The following is a 20,998-nucleotide window of genomic DNA, read 5'->3' as shown; positions in this document are numbered from 1 at the left end:
AAAGGCCTGAAATAGGAAGGAAGAGGCAGGAAATTCCATCTTTGTCAGTGTAATTAATCCAACATACATCTGGATTCAGTTTATGTGTTTTAAAGAAGACTGGAAAGAGAGTGTCCTAGATATGTATACCAGTTCCTGTAATGGTGTTTTCCCAGAGTGGGGAATCTTTCTCAATCGAAGGGACAAACAGCACAATAGGAAAGGTTTCAGGGACCACATTTTACTTGTGATCAAGGCCACTAAGCAAAAGGCACATTTTAAGGCCACTCAGAAATAAACAGTTGAAGGCTTTGGCATGTCTGTTTTCTAGTAAGTAGGTCTTCTGCTTGAAAAATGCACGATCCAGCATGCTTGCAGTTGCCTGGTTCTTTGCAGGGTACTTAAAACTGAGTTGCCTTTCAATATCTCTAAGCAATGATTGGAAAGAACAGCCAAATAATCTTTTCACTAGTGGCGACTCCTAGGTCACAACCAGCCTGTCAGCCTGAAATTCCCCATCCTTGGTGTAAAATGATCAGGTCAGCCTTTATTTCTGCTTGTTATGGCTGGTTGCAGCTGCTTCCACTTTCATTTCACATCATTTCCCCCCTCTTGATCTAGTTCAAAGTGATAACAAGACACTCCCTCTACTCCATCCCATGTATATTTTTGAAAATTAGAAGGACTTATTGTTGTCCTTTAGCTCTCCTTCCATCTCTCTAAGTCTTTTCCTCTTTGGTTAAATTTTTTTGTGTTTCTGGAAGCCTGATTTTTATTCATGGCCAAATATGGAAGAATAACTTGTATGTCCATTATTCATGACTTAAATGCATGGGCACTCCACAAACAACAATCAAATAACAAAATGTAAACAAAAGAAAATAAAATCAATGTAGCTTAGGCAATTGAAGAGGTGCCAATTTTTGTGAAGATAAAATAGCTGAGCCAACTTTCAAATATTATCTCATAATAATTATCTGGAAAATTATTTTGGCAGTGACAAACAGTCAATAAATACAGACAGTTCTGCTTTTATGTAAATACATTGCCTGTGCAAGTCCTTAGAAGAAATTCTGAGTATGATTCAGTCTTAATTCTATTTTATAAGATCACATTAAGAGAGCTATCATCATCCCAGACATTTACCCTTAGGAGCTGCTTATGCATCAGTAACCCATTATGAATTGGGTTTCATTTGTTTAGGGTCAAAGCAATCTTTGAAGTAGACAGGAATATGTGTGTAGTGTTTAAAACAACTGGAAGTTTTCAAGAAGTGAAGAAAAAAATGTTTTCAGAAAGGCACCACTTCCTCAAATCAACAGTTCAACTAAGCAACTTTAATTTGAAGTCCCACTGCATTCATTGTTATGTCAGTACTTTTAGGTTTGCAGTCATTTGGCACAATTAGGTATGTGCAAATATTTCATTTAAGTTTGCAAAACATTCAAACCTGCCCACTTGTAATTCTGACTGTCAATGGGAGTGCATTTTATCCAGAAAAGTTTTCAAATGACTGAAGTTATGGTCGCATTATAAAAATAAATGTTTTGAAAAATATGTATTTTACCATGTGCATTTTAATGTACATTTCATGCATTTTAGTGCACTTTTGACAGATATGCATGGAAATATGCGCTTTTCCCATCGAGGTAAAAAATTATGATGAAGTCATAAATGAAAATAGCTGCCACAGGGTGAAATTCAGCAAACTCAAACATTTCTATTTAGGTCATCCTTACACTTAATACTATGAAAGTGCTTAGAAGAAATTTGCACCAAATTCAATAGGGTCATGCCAAAGGAAGTGAGAATATTATTTCATTAACTAGTTGTTGTTCTTGTAAGCTGGTTAATTTTGCTGAAACAATTTTAATAAATTGATGGCTTGGTCACATTTCACATTTGCTAAGAGAATAGCACTAAAACTACACCCAGGTAGCAAATCTCCTACTGGGCCATTTAGAAATACTCCCCATCATAATTGCATCTAACTACATGTGTAGGATTCACCACAGGGTGATATTATATTGTCACCTTCATAGTAAGGGTTGCATGTGTTCTGAGCCTCTATCATAGGGCTGGGTTACCCCAGGGCTAGGTGGACAAATCCTGCCCTCCTGGGCTGGCCTTCTGGGGTTTTCTAGGTGGCAAAATTGGAGCCACCTCCTCTTCCCCAACACTGATTATTTGCTTGTTTCTCAGCTTTCGTGCAATGTGTCAAAGGCTTTGGTACTGACAGTAAAATTAAGGTACAATAAACTTTTTGTTTCTTTTTGCATCTGGGCTCTTTGGACTAGATCCCTTTGCCTTCAGCTCTACCAGTAACTGGAACATGACCCCTGAGAGCTTCTGCCAAAAACAGGAAAAGAAAAATGGCTCTCAGGCTGAAAGAGAGTCTGCACCTACTGTATCACATCACCATAAAGGGAATCTCAAGTTATATTGTTTCATTTTCCTGCTATTTATTCTTGGGAGTTTATCGTTTCAAGTGTAGTAATGAAGATTCAATGCAAGAATCAAGAAGATAGTTCAACCCAGCAGGAGTATGGGTCTAAAAGGACAGGGACTGCAGCTTAGGAGTGCTCCTCGACCCAGAACTGCCCCTGGAGGCCCAGGTGACAGCGGTGGTGAGGCGCACCTTCCTACAGCTTCAGCTGGTCCAACAGCTGCGTCCTTACCTGGACGAGCACTGCCTAGCAATGGTGAGCCATGCCCTGGTAAATTCCCGGTTGGCTTATTGTAATGCATGCTACATGGGGCTGCCCTTAAAAATGGTCAGATACTTCAATTGGTGCAAAATAGAGCTGCCAGGCTGCTGATAGGGACTAGCCATTATTCTCATACAACACCAGTCCTCTACCAGCTTCACTGGCTCCCAGTTGAAATCTGGGCCCAATTCAAGGTGCCGGTACTTACCTATAAAGCCCTAAACAGCTTGGGTCCTGGATACATGAAGGAACGTCTCTTCCCCTATATGTTCTCATGCCCCTTAAGATCAGCAGGGGAGGCCTTACTCTAGGAACCTTCTTTGAGGGAAGTTTGGAGGGTATCCATGTGGAGGAGGGCCTTCTCTCTGGTGGCACCCAGACTATGGAACATGCTCCCCAGAGAAGTCCACCTGGCTCCAACCCTCTATTCCTTTTGGCACCAGGTAGACCTTTTTATTTAATCTCCATTTTAACAACTAACATTATTTTATTGATATTGCTAATTTATATACAGTTGCATTTTTATTTTCATTACTTTTATTAGTTAAGCGAGGATATATTGCGGAATGTTTTATGCTGTTTATATATTGTTATCTATTTTGGAATTTTATTTGTGTAAGCCGTCCTGAGGCTTTCACAAAGGACAGCATACAAATGTCTTAAATAAATAAATCAAAGTTTCCATTTTTTGGACAACATTGTAGCATAGCACCAAATGGCATGAAGGAAGTATCTGGTGCAAATATCCCTTTCCTTTCAGAGAAGCTCTTTATTTAGGAGGTCATGAGGTCACAGAGAAATTACCTCTCAACCAGTTACTTGGCAAACCTGCAGAAGCATAATTTTCTTGATTACAGAAACACAGAAACATAGAAAATAGAGCGAGTCAGAAGGGGTCTCCCAGGCCATCTAGTCTGACCTCCGGCAATGGATCAAGTCAAAATTTTATAGGAGAGCACAAGCATACATGCCTTCATGTGTGTCCTTTTCACAATGCAGTTAAATCAATTCAGTTGTAAATAGTTAGAGCCATTAAGAACAGAAGGAGAGTATCTATCAAGCAGTTGCCAGTACACAAAAGGCTGACTTAAGTACGAGGGGAACTGGAGGTCAGATTTGGCACAGTGTCATTTGTGCATGGGTATTAAATTGCCTTCTTGCATCCAGAGCATGATGTTTCTGTATGCATGACAACAGACAGAAGCCTCCCAATTGATTTCTGAATGGATCTGAACTAGTGCGTGCAGATCTTGCCAATGTCTTTCTATTCTTCAAAAAAGGAACTTTTCAGAAAAGGCAGCATTAAAAAAGCAAAACCTTTATTGTCATCTTTTTATTTAGAATGAGAAGTTATTTGATTTGCTTGAAAGGCACACAAGAATAATAGTGTGAACTTAAAAGGATACAAACTGTACAGAATAAATAAGTCATATAAACAAAATTAAGCTTTGTAGTAAAATAAAGTTGTCATGCTTCATGTCACCTCGTTCCTAAGAAACTCTCTTAGCAGTGTGTCTTCTTGGTTTTCTTTCTTTCTTTCTACCTATCTACCTACAGAACTTTATTGGGCTGCTCACATGTTTTTCATGTGTAAATTAAGGATTGTTTCTTATTCTTTAAGCAAACATCTAAAAGTGCTATCTATGACTGAATGCAAGAAATGCTTATCTGAGAACACAGATACATTTATCAACAAAACAGAAGTGGTTTTAACTCCCTGTTGTGTGTGCAATCAGCAGTCAGTCCAGGACTAATACAATGTGATATGTGGCATGTCTCATGGAAGTTGCTTTTCATGTCAGCATGGTGAGGATTGTAGATTAAGCCATGTTTGTGGCCCAGATTAAATGTGTCATTGGGTATGAAAAAGAAAATACAGTATTTAAGCTTAGACTGCAATTCTGTACATACTTAGCCAAGATGGAACTCAGTAAAGCTTACTTCTGAGTAGACATGTATAGGATTGTACAGTTGGTCACATGCACCTACATATACAGCATTAGCATAGCATGCCCCCAGATCACATAGAACCTTAGTGTGCTAATACTGAATGCATAGATTTCAGTGACTAAAATACAGCTAGTCATAAATGGCACACATGTATGTATGTATGACTTTTTTACATGTCAGCTGTCATGTTTTGGACAGACCTGTTTAAAAAGTTATTTTGAAGTATAATTGTGACAAATGCAGAGTATTTACACAGGTGCACAAGTAAGTTCTCATAACTCATATGTATTCTGGTATGCCTTTGTAATTTACTGGCCATGGCAAACTGTTATAGTCTCTAGATCATCCACCATAAAAACAGGAGGCAATCATATTTAATAATAATAATAATAATAATAATAATAATAATAATAATAATAATAATGAAACTCCAGCTCTTTGATTTAAGAATATATTTACAATAAATTCTCAGTAGCTTTCCAAATTTCCCAGGTCTAAGTGCCAAACCAATGGTGCACAGGAGTCTTTAGCAGCAATATATAGAAGATTGTCCAACATGTGATTAAAATCACCAGAAAAGAAAAGTAACAAAATGTCCAACATGTGATTAAAATCACCAGAAAAGAAAAGTAACAAAATGTCCAACGTGTGATTAAAATCACCAGAAAAGAAAAGTAACAAAATGCTTTTGTTCATGTATTTTAAACTCTTGTATAAAATGTATATATAATTTCTCCCTCCAGCCACACATTCTCACTGATTTCTGATAAATACCATTCCAAACAAAAGGTACTTAAATATTGGCAGAACTTGAGTGCACACAATTAAGTTTAAAAATCATAATATTACTTTGTGTCGATTATGTGTCAGGGTTATGTGCAATTTGTAGGCAATGCTTATCTATGTGAACCAATCCTAACCAATATACACTCGATTTTATAACTAGGTATACAGTTGATTTAGAGGAAGATGCAGATAAAAGAAGGAAAATGAAGTAGCAAATGTTTTAATCTTGTTTTTAGGGGAGAGAATGTCATGCAGTCTGGAAGAATATGGCAAAACAAACTAAATTTCCTCCAGAATCTAGTCACATTCAGTTCACATTTAATGTTCGGGGTGCCAGACACAGCCTGCAAACTTTCCCATGGCTTCTTCACAGTTATCCCTGAGAGTTTATTTCTATTCGGATGACTGCTGTGCTTTAGGTTCTGATTGATGACACATTATGATAAGGCACTTTATTTACAAAGTTCCAAGTTAAGAAAGAACTAAGAGTTTATTATCTGATCCTCCCAAAGATGGTGGTGGTCTTATGTTTGCTGTTCCAAGACCTCCAGGTAATCAGGTTCTGCATGCAGGTTGGCTTTAAGCTCAAAATATTCATTTTTAGTTTGTTCTAATAAAACCTTTCTTGGTCTGGAGTACATGAGTGTCTCCATCAGCTTTAGCTCTTCATGAGCTCCTGGATAATGTACATCCATATCAGGATGTAGCTGGGCAATGTTTTTCCGTAGATACTCAGTTATCCCTAGTTGCTGAAGCTCTCTTTCTTTCTCAAGAATGTTCCTGTACAAAGAGCTTGCATCCTGAAAGGAAAGGAACTCTGCTGATTGGTCTGTGGCTTTGTATTTGACATTTGACCCTGTCAGAGGGGAGGAATGTTCCCTTTCTAAGAGACTTTTGTGAAGATGTTTGGAATCATTTCCATCCTTGTTTCTCTCCTCTTGATGGTCTGAAAATTTGGGGCTGAAAGATGGACTTCGATACACTTGAACCATGGGGGTGATCATACGCTGTTCATACAAGGAGAGAGCTGGGTGCTCTGTGGTGTGGTGTGTTGTTTTGTGACCATACATGCTGTACTGAAGCTGCACTGGACTGTTGTCCCGCATCTGTTCATCTGCCTGCTTCTTTCTGTATCTTCTCCTTCGATGCAGAACAAGGACAACAATGCCAGCTGCACAAAAAATGATAATTATAAGCACAATCAAAAGCCCCAGAATTAAAACAGAAAGAGGGATCGCATCGGTGAGTGATCGCAGAATGGTGTCTGCTGTGCTGGCAGTGGTGGGTGATGTTGTGACTATCATGAAGCTGGCATGAGTTGGGAGGGCAGGGCTGTTTATTAAGCCCGGACACAACATGTCACTACTCAGAGTTCTCAGTTCCTTTTTAGCTAACTGCCTTGGAGAAGTACATAAAATTTCACCTGTCATTGCATTTCTATTCAGCTTTTGTATCCATTGTTGCAGCCCAACTGAGTCACAAGTACAATCCCAAGGGTTGTCTTCCAGCTCAATTTGTATCAGTAGATCCAGATCATCTAAGACATTCCCTATGGGTAAATGTGAAAATTGGTTGGCTTTCAGATTAAGCCTGGCTAGAGGAACTCCAGAAAAAATATGGGGTGGCAAAGTCTGAAGAAAGTTGTTATTTAAGAAGAGGACTTTGAGTTTAGGCATTGGACTAAATGTTCCTGGTAAGACCTCCTTGATGGCATTATATTCAAGATACAAATATTCAAGATGATGTAGGCCTAAAAACAAATTGCGATTCAGCTTGGTGATATGATTGCCATTGAGATATAATTTCTGCAATCTGGTAAGATTTATAAAAGATCCTTCTTCTAGGACTTCAATACGATTGTTTCCCAAGTGAAGCATTTCCAGAGTACCATAGTCCACAAGATCTGATTTCATCAATGTCTGAATTATATTTCCTGCCAGAATAAGCTTTCTGGGATTTGGAGGGGGAGGCCCTAAATCTGAAAGGCTCTCAATGTTTTGTTCCATGCATTGCATCAAAATACCTGATATGATAAGAGTAGTACACTGGCAGGGAACAGGACAATATATTCCAGGAAGTAGAGTAGCCGGTTTGGTTACATGAAGAATTAAACTAGATTCCTTGGTAGGAGCTTTAAATATAGGTATCACCTTGGTTGAATAGTGACTACTACTCACTGATGTAGTGACCACCAATGGCAATGACCCTGATGGGGAATCAAGGTCATTTGTAGGGTGAGTGGGGCAGAGTGATTCCTTTTTTAATCTGCTTAAAATGTTGCCTTTCAACATGGGAGGGCCATGGCATACTACATCACCAATTATAGACTGGGGAGGCATATTTTCTAACCAACTCTTCAACTCCAGTAGGTCACAATTACAGAGCCATTTGTTATCTTCCAGTTGAAGGTCTAGAATTCTACCAATATGCTCTAAAAAGCCAACATAAGGTAGAGTTTGCAGCTGATTTCCACGAAGATCCAAATGAGTTAATGGCACAAAGCGGAATACATTGGGAGGAAGGGACTCAATGGCATTATCATTTAAAATGAGCACCTTAAGCCTGTTGAGTTTGCTGAAGGCACTTGAGTCAATTATAGTGATGAAATTGTTGTCTGCTTGAAGGAATTCCAAGTTCTCCAGCCCATGAAATGTGTCCTCTTTAAGTATTTCTAAGGAGTTGTGATTGATATGCAGCTGCTTCAGGAGACTTAGCCCATTAAATGCTCCTGGTTCAATATCTACAATATAGTTAAATCCAAGGTGGAGAGAGAGAGCATTGATAAAGGTGGAGAAATCATTCATATGTAACATGGTCAAACTGTTGTTTAGAAGACTTAGGTGGAAAGGCCGGGATGGTGGAACATGTACTTGAGACACCTCCTTGATGCCCCTTTCTTCACAGTTTATAATAAAGGTACCATCCTTTTCTTCACAAGAACACAGCATCTTACAAGAACCAATGGCCGAAGGAAAAGATGGTTCAAACTGTAGTACATCACAAGTAACCCCCATCAAACTTAACGTAATTATCCAGAGCTTCATGGTCATCCAACAGCTTCTGCAAGATAATAATTTTTAAAAAATCATCATCTCAGTTTGGAGGGAGTATGTGAATGTAACATGCGCTAATATACAAACCAACCATTAAAGGAATACCTGCTTTTCATTGAAATATTGTAGAAGGGGTGAGGAACCTCAGGTCTGGGGGCCAAATGCAGACCCCCATAGTCCCACTTTGGCCTTTTGGGATCCGCCAGATGGCTATGATTCCTCCACCCCCCTCCTCACACACCCCTTCTTCCAATTCAATCCGGGATTGTGTTCAACATTTTCTCCATTCTAAATGGTTGAAATGCTTAGCTACTGGCAACAAGAAAGAATATTGTCTTTCATGGTTAGGTAACTGATCATCTCAGCTCTCTGGGATACAAGGGTTCCTTTTCTTACTATAACAAAAGACTTTAAAAACAAAGTTATCTAGTTGAGAAGTGGGAACCAGTGGCATAGATTGTAGAAATGCTGTGTAATTTATTCTGTAGCAGAAACATATCTGCAAGCTGGGGAGAGGAAAGATTGCTGCCTTAAGAATGTCAGAATGAATGGCAACCTTCCCAATGATTAATTAAGCTTTTAGGCCAGTAGCATTTAGAGGAATGTAGGGTGAAGAGAAAAATATGTAGCAGAGGATACACACACACTAACACCAGCCTCTATGAATTTATATGATTCCTGTGTTTATCAGAACATAAATTCTCATTTTATTTTGCTGTCATCTTTCAGTGCAAATTCACATTCATGAATCAGGTATTGTGAATATATTAGCTCTGCTGGGATGACCTGCTATTACCTTTCAGCCATGTGGCTATTGCAACTTGTGCCAGTAATATCTAAAGCCCAGGATCGCATGGGGAACGCTCATAGCATGATTCCTTGGCATGCCACCATTGTCCCAGCTCCTAGGACCAGCAGTGCTGAAAGGGATGCACAATGAGCTTCCTACAGGTATTCTCAGAATTCTTTATATTGTGAGCTGCACAGAGAGTCCATATATTGTAGTGGCACAATTAATTAAATAAATAAAGTAAATAAATTCTGACAATTCTGGTATAACACAAGGTTATGAACTACAATGTGTCTCATGCAGAGAATAATGCTTCCTACTATGTGTTAAACAGGATCCTTGGCATACCTAGATGTCCTATTACAAGGTGACTGAAGAATATCCCATCTCAGTTTCTTCCTTACTGTATTTAATCCCACCCAATGCCCTGAAGGCTATAATAAGTTTAAATTGCATATTCTACTGTGTATTGCCCACTGTGTGTTGCCACTCCACTGCCTATTGGTTCCAAGAAGCTTTTCTGCTCTGACAAGCTGTGCAAGATCCTTTCATGTATAATCTCAGTCTCAAATGCAAAACACACACATCACCAACAGTAAAAGGCAAAAAAGAAAAGAAAGAAAAGAGAAAGAAAACATATTGGCTTGTATCTGCCACTTACACTGAACACCTATAGACATCTACTCAGAAATAAGTCCTGATCATGACTTGATTGAAGATGAGGGGGCAGACCTGGCTTGCATCACTGAGAACTGGGTGGGCGGGCCAGGAAGGAATATTCTTGCTAAGTTGTCACTTCCTGGCACTAGCATCAAGGTCCAACAGGAAGAGAAGCTGGCTGAAGTTTATAGGAATAAGACCCCCCTCTCTAGGCTTCCTGTTCACTTGAGTGCCATTCTTGAGTGCTTGGACCTTGTGCTGGACACCCAAGACAGATTAAAGATACCCTGCTACCCATCAGACTCCCCGCCTGAGCTGATGGAGGCAGTCTTGGACTTGGTGTTGAGGACCCTAGAGTGATGGCTCTGGAAAATCTTAATTTCTGCTCGGAGACAGCTTTGTCCAGGAAGGCTTCAGGCATCATGGATGCCATGACAATCATGGGGCTGTATCAAAATGCTATTGGCCCAACACATGTAAAAGGATACACTCTGGTTTTCTCAACTGGACAGAAAGTTGGTGATCTTGAAGTGGGAGGATAAACATCAACTTCCTTGTCATGGTCCTATCACTTCCTACAGAGCTTTAGACTTCCAGTTCCCTCTGCAAGGGTGGTGGACATTCTAAAATGTTCAGCTCCCAGAGGCAAATGGATCCTGATGGTTTCTGGCTGGCATTCCTGTTGAAGCCCAGATAACTCTGTGGAATGTAAAGATGGCTTGAGCAGCTGACTTGAGCATACCCAAGCACCTTCTTCCCTTGCACAGAGCTCAGTCAACTCAGAGTCTGCTGGTCCCACTCCCTCTGCTTCCTCCTGGGCCTCTCTGGCCCCACCTCCCTTCCTTTCCACTGTTCCTCCCCCCGCACATCCTCTGCCCAGCTCCCACCTTGCCTTTGCCAGTTCCCTGAACACCCTCTGCACCCTCTCTCAGCCTCTGCTCTGCCAAGAGCCAAAAGAGAAGAACAGAAGGAACAGAAAGGGAGGAGGAGTCATGCTATATGTTAAAAGATACATATCTCTGCACAGAAATGCAGGAAGATGTGCTTAGTAGCCCTATCAACTTCATCTGGATTAATAAGAATGGAGCAAGAGATAAAAAAACCACAGCAGTTGAAGTCAAGAAGACAAGGATAAAACTTTTGAAAAGCAAATTACCAGTGTTTCAAGGAGGCATGGTATCATTATGGGAGACTTCAATTTTCCTGGTATCCATTGGGAGACAAATGCCCCTCCAAGAGATTCTTATGTGTTGCTGATAGCCTTCGCCAACTGAGAGTGGAAGAAGGAACAATCGGAACAGCTATCCTTGGCTTGAAACTAACCAACGGGGAACAACTAGTGGGGAAAATGGCAGCCGCAGCAACTTCGGCAGAAAGTGAGCATGCTATGCTTTAATTCTTGATTCTAAAGGAAGCAAAAGAAAAATGTAACTATTCATGCACCCTGGATTTCAAGAAAGTCCCACTGCAAGTGATTCTAAAGAGTAAAGGAGACCAAGAAGTGTGAGAATTTTTTTTTAAGTAAATTCTAAAGGCACAATTAAAAACAATTACGAGAAAAAGGATAGAAGACAACAGAAGAAGCCATGTGGCTTCACAAAAAGCTGAAAGAAGATCTGAAATACAAAAGGACATTTGATTTCTTTCCTTCCTTCCTTCCTTCCTTCCTTCCTTCCTTCCTTCCTTCCTTCCTTCTCCAGGTATATCCAGAGTAAAAGACAGAGGAAAGAAATGCTGGTTCAACTAGACAATGTGGATGGTAATATGAGAACAGATGACAGAGAAAAAGCAGAAGTGCTCAACTCCTACTTTGACTCAGTCTTCTCCCAAAAAAGAGTTATGACCTTCCTGATGAAGAGGAGTACAAGCTGATGAAGCAGGATGGCAGCTCAAGTCTGATAGGCAAATGCTCAAGGATCATATAATTGGGTTGAATGAGTTCAGACCTCCAGAGCCCAAGGAACTCCATCCCAGAATTATAAAGGAGCTGGTGGAAAAGATCACAGAACCACAGTCTGTAGTCTTAGAGAAATCAGGGAGGACAGGGGAAGTGCCAGATGACTGGAGAACAGCTAATGTTGTCCCCATCTTCAAGAAAGTGGGAGGGGAGAAGAAGAACTTGGGAACTACAGACCCATCAGTCTGACATCAATCACTGGGAAAATTCTGGAACAGAGTATCAAGCAGTCAATCTGCAAATACTTTGAAAACAATGCATTGATGGTCAGAAGCCAATATGGATTTCTCAAGAAAAAATCCTGTCTGCCTAAACTGATTTGTTTTTTATTGGGTAACCTCCCTGGTAGACTGTGGGAATGCTGAGGACATAATCTATCTTGACTTCAGCAAAGGTTTTGACAAAGTGCCCCGTGATATCCCGATTAGCAAACTAGCTAAAAGTGGGCTAGGTGAAACAACTAGCAGGTGGATCTATAGAATTGTATTCAGTGAGAGCTCAACAATGGCATCTTCTTAGACTGGAGAGAGATAACAAATGAGGTTCAGTTCTGAACTAGTGCTCTTCAACATCTTCATTTATGACTTGAATGAAGAAGTGCAGGGAACAATGATCAGATCTGCAGATGACACAAAACTGAGTGGGACAGCTAATATCCTGGAAGACAGAAAAAAGATTCAAGATTATCTTGATAGGTTCGAGCACTGGCATGAAAACAACAGAATGAAATTCAGTTGGGGCAAATGCCAAGTTTTGCACCAAAGAAGAAGAAACCAAATTCTTTGTTACAAGAAGGGGAATACTTGGATCAACATTCAAGCAAGTGGGAAGGTCTTGGAATTGTTGTAGATCACAAGCTGAATATCAGTCACCAATGTGATTTGGCTATTAAATGGGCTTCATTAATAGAAGTATCACTTCCAAATCATGTGGAGTGCTAGTTCCCCTTTATTCAACACGGGCTGGGCCTCATCTGGAGTAGTGTGCAATTCTGGGCACTACACACTTTAAGGAAGATGCAGACAAGCTGGAAAAGGTTTAGAGAAGTGCAACAAGGATGATTCAGGGCCTGGAAACAAAGTTCTATGAGTAAAGATGGAAAGAACTGGGCAAGTTTAGTTAGCCTTAAGAAGAGAAGACTGAGGGTGATACGATAGTACTCTACAAGTCCTTGAAAGGCTGTCACAAACAGAAAGGACAGGATCTCTTTTTACTATCCTAGACTGCAGGACACAGAATAATAATCTGGCCCAAGCTGTTGGAAACCAGATTCCTGTTAGACTTCATGAAAAAAAAAAATCCTTAATGTTAGAGCAGTATGACAATGGTACCAATTGCCTAGGGAGATTGTGGGTTCTCTCATACCAGAGGTATTCTAGATGCACCTGACAGATATCTGAGAGGGATGGTGACCTACACTGAGCAAGGGGTTGGACATGATGGCTTTCTGGCCCCTTCCAACTTTACTATTCTATGATTTTATTATTTTATTGCCTAAGCTATTAAACATCTACATGAAACCATTGGGGAAGGTTATCCAGAATAACCTTCTAAGGTACCATCAGTATAAAATGACGCTCAGTGCTACATCTCTTTTTCATCAAACCGAGGTAAGGCAATGGCTGTTCTGAATCAGTGTCTGAGTACCATAACGGATTGGATGAGGGCCAACAAACTGAGACTTAATCCAGACAAGATAGAGGTGCTGTTAACAGAGGGCTGGGTCAACTGTCCAGCTGGATGATATTCAACCTGTTGCACTCCATCTAAAGGACAGGGTCCATAGTTCGGGAATGCTCCTGGATCCAGAACTGTCACTGGAGGCACAAAAGCACTTTTTATAAGCTGATATATCCTATCTGGACAGACCGAGCCTACTTGCAGTAACCCATAGGCTCTGATAGCCTCTCATTTTGGATTACTGCAATGCACTGTATGTGAAGCTGCCTTTGAAAATGGTCCAGAGATGTCAACTGATCCAAAACAGGGTAGCAAGATAATTAATGGGGACTGGCTTACCTGAGCAAATTCCTCAGTCTTCTTCTAGCTGCACTGTATGCCAGTTGAAGTTTGGGCCCAATTCAAACTGCTAGTTCAAAGCCCTAAACAGCTTGGGGGCAGGTTATCTGAAAGAAAACCATATGTACCTGCCTGGACCCTAAGGTCATCTTCAGGGCTCCTGCTCTAGAAGCCTCCAAGGAGGCAAGGAGGGTGCTACAAAGAGAAGGCTCATTTTTGGTTTTGGCTCCCTGGTTATGGAATGAGCTCCCCAAAGATGCCCACCTGGTGCCTTCTCTGTATTCTTATTAGTGCCAGGTGAAACCATTTTTATGCTCCCAGTATTTTAAAAGTTAATTTTTAAAGTTTAGTTTTAACATTCCATTTTATCTTTTACCATTGCTATACCTCTGTGCTGCTTTGGTTGCAATAGCTATGATTTTATTTCCTTATTTTTTCCTTCATTTTCCTATTTATGTGCTTTTAAATTTTGTTAATCACCCACAGAGCCTTGACTGTTGGAAAGTATAAAAATGAAATACCTACATACATACGTGGTTTCAGTGGGTCTTATCCCCAGTTACTGTACAGAAGAATGTTGCCTAAGAGGCCATAAGTCTTCTAATTGTGGCTTTCAAGAGTCAGGGTTGGTTTTTATGTAGTCAAATTGGCACTGTTCTATACACACAAGAGAGGCATCAACCAGCTCTGGAGAACCCAAGGTTTGAAGAAGGGCAAAAAGGCATTGAAATACCCAAAAGTGTGGAGCAGAGAGACCCCAGAACAACCCAGTGAGAACTGAGCATGTACAATAGTGGCAAAGCATCAAATATGCTGGGAAACAAAACAAGGAGGAAGAAGGAATGGAATCAGATGTCCAGTTGGCAGGAAGCATCTAGTGATGGAGAGGCCATGGCCACAGCAGCCCAGAAGGCTTCTAGATACCACTTATAAGCGCACAGGCAGGAGACCCTAGCTGAGAGATAAGGAGCACAGGAGGAGTCAGAAGGTGGGCAATGGCAGTCCTGAGTCTTTTCCTCCATTGTTCTTTACTCTAGTTTTCTACTCTTTCTTCCTCCAAGAAAAACACCCCCCCCCAAAAAAAAAGGAATGAGGAAGAGATACATAGATGTTTTTAAAAGTTATAAGTAGTATTTAATTGTTTGGATAGGTCATTTCCAGGTTCACTGACGAGATACTTCTAAAGGTCTCCAGGTGAGAGCTACCCATAGAAAAAGTAGGATTTTTTTATAGCTGGGTTGCACTTTCAATTCACAGCTAAGAAAACAAAACAAAACAAAAAAAGATACAGAGTAGAAACTGCATATCCTTTTAAACTCAGTCCTTGCATGAAACATTAAAAAATGATAATGCAGTTCCGTAACATGCAGTTCATGGACTCCATGGCCAGTTGGAAGGGGCTGAGGCTGGAAAGGAGTGTAGTTAACATTGGCACAGCAAGACAAAATCTGAGTAGCCTACAATAACCCTGGAGTGTTGTCTAGAGGTACTAGTCTTACTGCCGGTTGAACAGAAGTTGAAATCTGCAGAGACATGCATTGCCTTTATTCTAATGCTGCAAGTTGTTACAAGACAGTGTCCAATTTTACAAGGTAGTTCACAGTTACAGCCTTGTTGCAAAGAAGGGCTCTCTCTCTCTCTCTCTCTCTCTCTCTCTCTCTCTCTCTCTCTCTCTCACACACACACACACACACACACACACACACACACAGGGAGGGAGGGAGGGAGGGAGGGAGGGAGGGGGAGAGGGAGAGGGAACTGTGTAGAAAGATAGCTGTTTGAATGCTACAGAACTGGAGCTGAGATTTGTTTGAGGCCCTCTATATCCCTGTCTGGTTACAGCACAGATCAATCCCCATAAATAGTTCCCTCAGACCTTCACCTACCTAGACTGTATCTAGCACTCAGTTCTACACAAAAGCTTTCTGCTCCCCAGAGTTGCACCAAGACTGGACTGGCTACTAGAATACAGAAAAACTGAATATGCAAACATATATTTTTGCATATGTAGTCATACCCAAATAGAGTAGGTACTTTGGCCTTTGAAGCTGCTCTTTAGTTTTCAGTCCGTCCAAGCCGGAGGCTCAGGTACACATACACAACAAAAATATAATGCAACGTTTTGTTATAGAGTCTTGCTTGTTCTTTTTTATTTTGCCCTCCAACAGTTTGCACGTATTTAAATTTTAGGTACATGTAGGACATGAACAATGAGAGAGATAAAAGAAAATACACAGCACAAGGCAAGCCACATTATGTAAAAGACTGATGTGAACAGGTTAGGCATTTTCATCTATATTATGAACTCAATTCTAAGATGAATATGCCATAGAACTGCAATATGTATATGGCTGTTGCTGACTAAATTTACAGTATTGTATATTCTTGGTAAAGCTGGAATTCTGTGCCCACACACGTAGAAGTAAATCCCACCAACGTTCAATCACTAGGATCTACTTTTGAGTGGACAAGTACAGGATTGCACTGTAGCGGAACCTGTTTTTAGAAATGATAATGGGTGAGTAATACTTCTTGTCAGATTAATACTTTTAAATTTGGAAAATCAACCGCTGTTTCAGTATAGTTCTTTGTCATTTAACTCAAGCTTGAATTCTCCTGGCTTATCTGCACCTGTGTTCACTGGTGTCTTTGAATGTCTCCTTCAGTTTCAAATGTGATCATCTGTTTGAAGTTCTATAGCAAAGTAAATGGCTCCATATTTTCAAGGGAAACATTCCTATGTGGGAAAGGGTTATTGGAACTTACCCTTTTATTTTATTTTTAAGTTTTTGCAGAGCAAGGCAAGCAACAACTATGAATTGTTGTTATACATATTTATTCAGATGCAAGTCCCAGTGAGTTCAGTGGTGCCTGTCCCCATGTGCATGTGCATAAGATGGAGCCCTGGTACTACCTTTGCCAGTGAAGCTATTCCACTGCAAGGGCCCTGGTACTACCCACTGCAAGGGGTAAGGGTCACAGTTTTAACTGAAAGCACTTACTTTGGCTTGGGGAAAAAGTTAAGCATGCAACAGACTCAGAAGGTCATTAAGTGGAAGTTTTAACACTTCCTCCCAACCCAGTAAAGCATGTGTGTGATGCCAGCAATTCATCAGTTTAGAATCTGCACCATGTATCACAGTGTCATGAGATCCAATGTTGTGGAGTTCTGCACCAATTTTATGCATTCAGTTAGGTCATTTGTGCCTAACAGATGATTCATGCATGGGTGCTGGGTAGAGAAGGCATGTTCCAGAAGGTACTACAAAGCACAATGAGGGACCTTGGACAAAAAAAAGCAGGAAAGGGCTGTTGTCTCTGGAAATTCCCAAGCCTGAGGCTGAAGACATCTGATTGACCATGAAGTCAAGTGGGGAAATAGGATGCTGAACTGTATGAACTCTTTTGTTCCAGTAGGGCTTTTCTGAGGTCCATATATTAGCCTGCAATCTTGAAATGCATACCTAGGAGACTGTCCTGTTGAATGCAGTAAAATTTCCTTCTGAGCAGACAGATTAAACTATTAATCTGCAGTTAATAATGCTGCTTTTTAGAAGAAAATAGAGTCTTGCTAGTCTTCATGATGGCCAGCTTCAATATGCAGGCTTTTTACCAAAGAACATGATGTGCGACAGATTGGTTCCACCTTCAAATTGATAAACTGTCAGGGGCACCCACAGTGCGATCTCATGCATATCTGCTCTGTAGAAGCCCTGTCAAGTTCTTTGTGGCTTATTCCCAGGTTAGAGTATAGCTGCAATTGTTTTAAATAAAATCATCCCCATTCACCATTTTTTCTGAATGGGCCTACAAGAGAGACAATCAATTTTTCAAACAAAGTTAAAAAAAAAGCATAATCTTCCAGTACAAGCAAAAGAAGTTCCTTTCCCTAGTGCCAGCCCCAGACTGTAAATAGCTGGTTATATCTAACTTGATTTCCCTTGCTGCCTCCTGCAGACTGCTGAGCAAGACCCATCATGCAGAGCCATGCTTTCGAAGTAGCAGCCATTAATGAACACATTCTGAGAACCTAATTTCACAAATAAAGCTTCTGGTAAACACTTGCCTGTGATAAAGTGAATGGATCGTTAATTCAACTATTATTTCCTCTGAACTGCTCCTCTGGTAAGCAAGAAATGTGTTCATAATGTACTATGATGTCCTTGGGCAAAATTAAGAGAAACAAATCAACATGCATTAATTTAAAATGCATGTTGCATTGAAGGCACTCAGCATGCATACACACAACACACACAATTTATAAAGATGAAAGCCTTCCACTTTCTTTTGCCAAAGTTTGAAAGTATTGAGATCCAAGTGGAAACATTTCCCTTGTAACCACAAACTTAGTTTGGTTGAGTGTTCTGTGTCTTTTTGTTCCATAAACACACGCACATTTGTCCTCCCATCTCTGTAGAATGATGCTGCATGTCTCTGCTTAGCAATGGAAGACTACCATTCACTGTCCTTTAGCTCTGTCTTTCTCTCTTGTTCTTTCCCAGTCTTCCAAAACCACCAAAAACCCAACAGTTTCCAAAGGAATCTAGTAGGAGACAACATGTTTTCAAACTTCCCAGCCACCAAAACTGGACAGCCATCCCACCTAGCCAGGAAAAGCAACCCCATATGGGAAACATTATTAACTTTCTGGATACTTTCAAAGTGACACCTTTGAGATGCTAACTTAATACCACAAGCAAGAGAGAAGTCTCCCTTGTAACGTTTGATTCCCATGGATTATCAGCACATGTTTCCATTATGAGGTTGTGGATGGGGAAGAGGGCATTTGGGAAAATCTAGTGAGCTCCAGAATTTCTTCTGCATGGGTCCATTTTGTACAAATGGTACCCTTTCAGGAGCAGTGAGTGAGCGTTCCTAAGGTATTTAGTATCCATATGTAGGAAAGGCAGTGAATCCATCTGTTTTTAAACTAAACACAAATGTTTTCCTTGTTTCAATTAGCATGTAGTTTTCTTGGTCAAAACTGAATACCAAAGCCCCAGGTTACAAAAGGATTATACCAATATCTAGCAGGCTTTGTGCTTGCACATTAAATTCTGCAGGCACTTATAGTTTATTTATAGCACTTAAAAGAAGAATCGTGGTACTGTTTTTCAAAGGCCTTTTCATATATGCCTTTCCAAATGCCGCTCTTCAGACTTACGTATTCCTGCCAACTAATGTCTTCGAAAAATTCTCCATGCAAAAAACAAAAAAAACACTGGGAGCGATGCAATCCTTGGAGTGACATTCTGCAACTTCAGAGCAAATAATTACACTCTTCTAACTAAGAAGGACAGAGGAGAATTGCACCGAAGAGTGCAGGGAAGAAAGAAGCAGTGATCCTAATAATAATAGCAGCAAGGAGCTCCATATGCTTAAAGGATTTGCCTAAGTGAAAGTATCCTTACCTGTACAGCAGCTACACCCACTGACAGGATCGGTAATGCAAAGAGTAGCTGATCTGCTTCTTTTTATCTCCAGACATCCACTTTCTCTTCCTTGCCTTAAATTCACGCTTTGACAAAGCTCAAGCGTGTAGCTGCAGTTCTGGAAGTTAAAATCCCGGATCAAAAGCAGTGCGGACCATCGGACCGATATTGCGAGAGAAATCGTAGAAGGGGTGGGGGCCCAAGAGCGACAAAGGACGCCCACTACACCATCACAGTAACCACTTTCCCCTTCTCCTCAATTAAAATTCACAGCAGACTCCGCAGCTAGGCTGACTTTCTGCATGTAAGTTAACCATTTGCGAGCTTCGGGATGCGGTAAATAGACCAGACGCTCAGCAGGACTCCAACTGATCTCCCCTGGTTTTGCATGAAACGTCTTTCTTTCCCCTTGTTTAAGGATCCAGGCTGCTCCGATGGTCGCCCGTTCTCCCTGCCCCCTCGCTTCCTTTTGGTCTTTCTTGTTCGCTCAGTTTGTTATTAGTCACATTGCCAGCGGCTGGGAGGTAGGCGTAAATAAAAAGACTTCTTGGCTTTTGACTGAGCCTTTAAGCCCTTCCCATCTCTGAGCTTTAATCTGCCAGTGACATTTCATGCAAGATAGAGCTCCACCTTAGGAAAGCTCAGCTCCTCCTCTTACAAATTATCTCACCTCCTCTTCCCACTTAACTCCCCTTTCCATGGGTACGTATTTTTGCAAAAACACCTGAAGCACCTGAAAGTAAAATTCAAAACTCGATCTATCATCACAAGCAAAATATATTCATTGCAGGGAGGAAGCTCATGCTAGCTAGCATTTGTGGAGGCTTGTCAATTGCAGCTCTTTCTTGTTTCCTCTTTCTTGCTCCTAAGTCAATGGCAAAGATCCAAAATCAACCTTCAGAGATTCTTATCCAATCACGTGCTTGGACATTTGTGCTTTGGTTGTTGTCACCCTCTGGCATTAATTACCTGTCAATAAAGTGTGGAAGGGCTTTGTGTACATGTGTTTGAGTAAGTGGCTTCACATTTTGGACTGAAATATTGCTGGATTTTATTTAGGTATGTTGAATGCGCTTAAGTAGGTTCCAAAAATCCCGCTTGTTCCTTATACTAGAGAGAGTATCAGCTTGATTTCTAATTGATTGTTTCCCAAACTTTAACATAAACTGATTGCTTTCATGAACATACAGCAGAAGTGAGATACTGCCATGACATAGATTAAATCTATAAAAGGACTAACTCTTCAATTTTCCTGCAGTTTGCCTTTAATGCATCTGTTGTTGGTGTGAAGCTACACCTATAAAGGCTGCCAAAGAAGTTTATTGTGTGGTAAAAATGTCGAAAGTTGCCCCACGTTTCTGGAACATAGATAGGACACTGTATATGTTTAGTGATTTAATATCACTAAATAAAGAATAGCATGTGCAAGATCAAAATGCATTACACATCAAGTCAATAAAATATCTGTGGGAAAAGAGAAGTTACCATTATTTCCCATAGGTTGCTGCTTATTCCAAAACATGCAGGCAATAACTTGCCAGTGTCGAGAAACAATAGCAGTCATTTAGGATGTATGTCCTATTCAAGTTTGGAAAAAGAAGGCGGCTGGCACCGGGGTGGGGCTCCAGCTGCTAGAATCAGGCATGGTGGGAGTTGTTAGGTGT

General features: G+C 40.6%; 1 protein-coding gene across 1 annotated transcript; it reads right to left on the bottom strand.

The window, feature by feature from the left end:
* Window positions 1–5,947: 5,947 nt before the first annotated feature.
* On the bottom strand, window positions 5,948–19,381 carry SLITRK6 (SLIT and NTRK like family member 6). The gene is made up of 2 exons (XM_044450382.1): window positions 19,314–19,381; window positions 5,948–8,483 (listed from the first exon to the last, which is right to left on the bottom strand). Exon 2 carries the CDS (start codon window positions 8,471–8,473, stop codon window positions 5,948–5,950), a length of 2,526 nt encoding a protein of 841 aa, XP_044306317.1. The 5' UTR covers window positions 8,474–8,483; window positions 19,314–19,381.
* Window positions 19,382–20,998: the final 1,617 nt, after the last annotated feature.

This window comes from Varanus komodoensis, unplaced genomic scaffold, assembly GCF_004798865.1.
Source record: "Varanus komodoensis strain SLA01 unplaced genomic scaffold, ASM479886v1 scaffold65, whole genome shotgun sequence".
Taxonomy (NCBI): domain Eukaryota; kingdom Metazoa; phylum Chordata; class Lepidosauria; order Squamata; family Varanidae; genus Varanus; species Varanus komodoensis.
This window is presented reverse-complemented; position numbering and strand designations above follow the sequence as displayed.